Source organism: Gekko japonicus, unplaced genomic scaffold (assembly GCF_001447785.1).
Source record: "Gekko japonicus isolate JY-2015 unplaced genomic scaffold, Gekko_japonicus_V1.1 scaffold255, whole genome shotgun sequence".
Classification (NCBI taxonomy): Eukaryota; Metazoa; Chordata; class Lepidosauria; order Squamata; family Gekkonidae; genus Gekko; species Gekko japonicus.
Genome location: NW_015160843.1, coordinates 805,193 through 809,659, shown reverse-complemented (window position 1 = coordinate 809,659; position 4,467 = coordinate 805,193). Strand labels below are relative to the sequence as shown.

Sequence of the window (4,467 nt, the reverse complement as noted above, 5' to 3'; positions counted from 1 at the left end):
AAACTTGTAGGAGTTCTCTAGCTGACTGTCCTCTATCATCCCTCCAAGTTTGGTGAGGACTGGATTAACAGGGTCCACGTTACAGCCCCCTAACAAAGGGTCCCCCAGGAAAGTGCTTTCTGGGGAAATGACAGGTGCAGGCTCAAGAGTATATAGAATAGACCAAGTGCAAGCTAGAGACATCAGACTTGCAGGGGACCTCCCCCTGATGCTCCTGTACATGCCCTCCAAGTTCTGCCCCCTCCATTGCTTTGAAGTTTGGCAAACATTTTCATTCAGTGGAGACAGTCTGTAAATGCATCCATTCTTGGACCGCTTGGAAATTCATGGAAAGTTCGTGCCAGTTGACCTGCCACGAACTTCAGTTCACAAACCATGAACCAGCCAAAATTCGTCACAAACTTTAGTTCATGAGCTGGTTCATGCGCATCCCTATAGGTGACATCCATGGGAAAGAGGGACCATAGATGGAGTAACCCCCTCCTCTCCCCATTGTCAAGCCTGGGAAAGCTCAGGGCCAACACCCACATGGTAGCAGGACAGCCATGGGAGGAACATCACATCACCTATGCTGAAAAACGAGTTTGTTTTTAATTGTACTCAGCCACAGACTGCTTTTCCTCCCTTCCTGCTCATTGTATATAGCAACTACTGTAATTTCCTTCCCAAGCAGAACAACTAAGCAAAACCTGCAATGTGTTCATTAAAAAAAATAGGACCTAGAAATGATCTGCTGTGATCCCTTGAATAATTGGCAGCCCGGAGGTTTTGGTTCCTGTACCAGCCTCAACACTGACATCCTCTCTGGCCATGGGTACAGGTTGACTGCTTAAGTTGGTGGTATACCAGGAAGCTTTCTAGAGCATTGTGGCTCAAAAAGAAGAAGAAGAACGTATAGTTCCTTAAGAGGAGGGGCCATTGTCCATGGCTACTGACAGCTACCACCAATGAGAGATGGCATTGAGGCTGGGAGAGGATTTGGATGCAGACTATGAGAATGAGCACAGAGATATTACAGCAGGGGTCCCCAACCTTTTTGAGCCTATGGGTGCCTTTGGAATTCTAACACAGTTTGGTCAGCACAGCCACAAAATGGCTGCTGCAGGAGGTAGAACAAGCCATAAAATGGCTGCCACAGCTTACCTGCAGTCTCACAGAGAAGATCCTTGTGCTGTGGTGGCAGCTGCTGCCAAAGAAACATTTTTAAAAAAAATCTGCAGAGCCAATCAAATCTCCAATGGCCAATCAGAAGCTTTCTTGGACATAAGCCCCACCTGGCCCCACCCACTTTCTAAAAACACTTGGTGGGCATCTGGAAAGGTATCGGTGGGTGCCATGGCATCTATGGGCACCATGCTAGGGACCCCTGTACTACAGCAACATTGGTGTCATGATTTATAAATAGGTGGAATCCATCAGTCTTTGCCTGCCATGTACTATTGATGCTATACCTGCTTCTCTGACTTAGGAGTTGCCTTTGTTTCCAATGGAGATGGTTGCCCAGAAAACACTGAAAGAACTAAAGGTGTCCTCTGAATTCAGAGCTCAGTTACATTCCAGGCTCCAGAGTTTTGGCCATGCATCACCCGACTGACACCTCCTACTCTGCCATCCTCATTGTTTCATAGAGTTTTGTCCTCAGTGAGCCCCAGCTTAGCAAACCATTCTGTACCACCAACAACAATCATCAGCATCCAGCAACCTAGAGAACATTTTATTTCCTTTTCTTTGTAAGTACAAGTGGGGTTGTTCTGAAAAATCAGAGTGTCCAAGGGGGAGTGTGAGTTGGCAGGGCCCTTGTACAAACGCTGCGGTAACTGGTGTACACACATCTCAGATATGCTTGATAGCGATCACGTCCATTTCAACAAATGCACTGGATGCATTTGCCCAAAGAAATGCTTGCACAAATGGTTAGAGAACACACACAACTATTGCACAGGGAGATTATATATAGTGTTGGTACAACTAGTTATCAGGAAATGGGTCATGCTATGCTGTGCACTCTTCTATGTGTGTGGCATACAACATTTGTGCATCAGGGAATAATTGCATGAGAGGAGGTCATGGACCAGATGTCAGGTGGGTAAGCATATTTCTATTTCCTGGTCCAGAATGTGACAGGTCCCCAAAGGTCAAACTGTCCATAGCCTACGCAGGTGCCACCTGGCTGGAGGAGACAGAAGATACCTCAGTCTTGCTCTGCGATACAGATGATGAAACATCCTCATCACCAAAGGGGTTCTTGCCACAGCAGATTGTGGTAACCATGCAGTTACGGAACTGGAACAAAAAGAAAGAGATGCCTAGAACTATTCAAGTGAACTCTACTTTACTATGGCACAAGGCAAAAGGTCTTGGTGTGTCTCCCTGGGATATAAAAGCAGACATATTAACCAACATCACAAAAAGATGTTACAATGTCTGAGAAGCAATTTTATCACCATTGGGCCACTGAGTAGCCCTAAACAGGGAAGACTCTCCTATCCACTTGGACCTTGGACTTGAATGGAAAGATTGGTTTTGAATGGCACTGAGCTTTATCAGCAAAGCCATATCCAGATTCAAAACTATGGTAACACAGAACTGCAAAGCAGGTGCGAGATGCTTTCTAAAGTTGGGCTGATAATTTAAAAAAATAGCAGGATTAATATGTAAAATGTTAATTCAGAGAGGTCTGCAGTAGAGCCTATGGGAAATACCAGTAGCCACAGGGGGGAGGGGTCTTTGCCAGATCCAGGGGAAATCTCACCTGTTTGTTCAAGAGGACATAAATGATAGGATTGTAGATACTCGAACTCTTAGAGAAGAAGGCAGGTATTGTCATGAATGTAACAGAAAAGGCTGCTCCTCTGTTGGTGAAGATCCAGATTGCCGTAGCAGCATAAGGGGTCCAAGCAAGGAGAAATCCCAACACCATCAGGATCACCATGCGGGTAACTTCCTTCTCTGCTTTCTGAGTGGTTGCTGACTCCTGTTGCTGAGCAGCTGCCTGGGGACACAGAAAACAAAAGCGAATCAAGGGAACATTCTCATGCTAAGCAATTTTGGTGATTTATATATTACCCTCTGAACCAGTCTTCACTGTTCCATCATGGCTTGACCTGACCACTGAACAAAGATTGCAGTCCTTCAGCAGTCAACAAAGCTGGCAACTGCAGGTTGGTCTCTCCCAGCACTTGCACTGGGGTGGGGCTATGGCTCAGTGGTGGAGCATCTGAAGTTGAATCCAGACAAGACAGAGATAATGCCGGTTGGGAAGGCTGATATTCTAGAGGGACTGAATCCACTGGTCCTCAGTGGAGCAATGTTGCCATTTTCAGAGCAGGTCAAGAGCCTGGGGATGCTTATGGACCCTGCCTTGCTGCTTGAAAAGCAGGTTGGCATGGTGGCCAGGGGTGACTTCTATCAGCTGCATCGGATCTGCCAACTCTCTCATTACAAAGACTTTGGTGATCTAGCCATGCTGATCCATGCTTCTGTAATTTCATGCTTGGATCACTGCAACATGCTCTATGTGGCGCTGCCCTTGAAGACAATCTGGAAACTACAACTGGTCCAGAATGCAGCAGCCCGACTATTGTCAGGAGCTAACCGCCAGGCACTTATGTTGCACATTTTGAAATAGCTACATTGGCTGCTAGTGTGCTTCAGAATTCAATTCAAGGTGCCAGTTATGACCTATTTGAGGGGCCATCTCCTTCCATATATTCCTGTGAGCCAACTATGGCCATCAGGCAACCACTGGTTGGCTATTCCACCACTTAGAGTAAGATTGCCAGCTCCAGGTTGGGAAATATCTGGAGATTTGGGAGTGGAACTGAAAAAGGTGGGGTTTGGGGAGGGGAAAGACTACAATGGGGTATAATGCCATAGAGTCCATCTTCCAAAGTGGCAATTTTCTACAGATTTACTGATCAATTGTAATCCCAGGAGATCTCCAGCCACCACCTGGACATTGGCAACCCTAATTTAGGGTGGCCCATCTGGTATCAATCAGAGCCTAGGCTTTTTCCATTGAGGTGGAATGGATCCCCCGAAGAGATGGGGGAGCCTCCTTGGCGATCTTCAGGAGGTGCTGCATGGCCAGGGCTTTTGATTGGGTTTGAATGGCAGACATCTTTTAAGGAGAGGAAAGTGATTTGGAGTTTGCTATTTTATTTTTATTTTTAAACTTAAGATGTTTTTAACCTTCAACCATGAGGAAAGGTGTAATATATTTTTTAAAATAAAATAAAATAAAATTAGATAATCTGCTTTGCATGCAGAAAGCCATAGGTTCAGTCCCCAGCATCTCCAATTAAAAGATCAGGTAGTAGAAAACATGAAAGACTCTGTTCGAGATGCTGGCCAGTAAGGCTGGACAATAAGAACATAAGAGACGCCAATGTTGAATCAGGCCAAAGGCCCATCTAGTCCAACACTCTGTCACACAGTGGCCAAAAATACCAGGTGCCATCAGGAGGT

At 45.8% G+C, this 4,467-nt stretch overlaps 1 protein-coding gene across 1 annotated transcript in view; it reads right to left on the bottom strand.

Annotated features, from left to right (window-relative positions):
- Nucleotides 1–2,151: 2,151 nt before the first annotated feature.
- LOC107117491 (blue-sensitive opsin P467) overlaps nt 2,152–4,467 on the bottom strand; it is a 15,632-nt gene continuing 13,316 nt past the window's right edge. The window contains exons 4-5 of the mRNA XM_015419621.1: nt 2,753–2,992; nt 2,152–2,283 (exon numbers count right to left, since the gene is read on the bottom strand). Of these exons, the coding sequence (XP_015275107.1) occupies nt 2,152–2,283; nt 2,753–2,992 (372 nt within the window). The remainder of the gene's footprint in view (nt 2,284–2,752; nt 2,993–4,467) is intronic.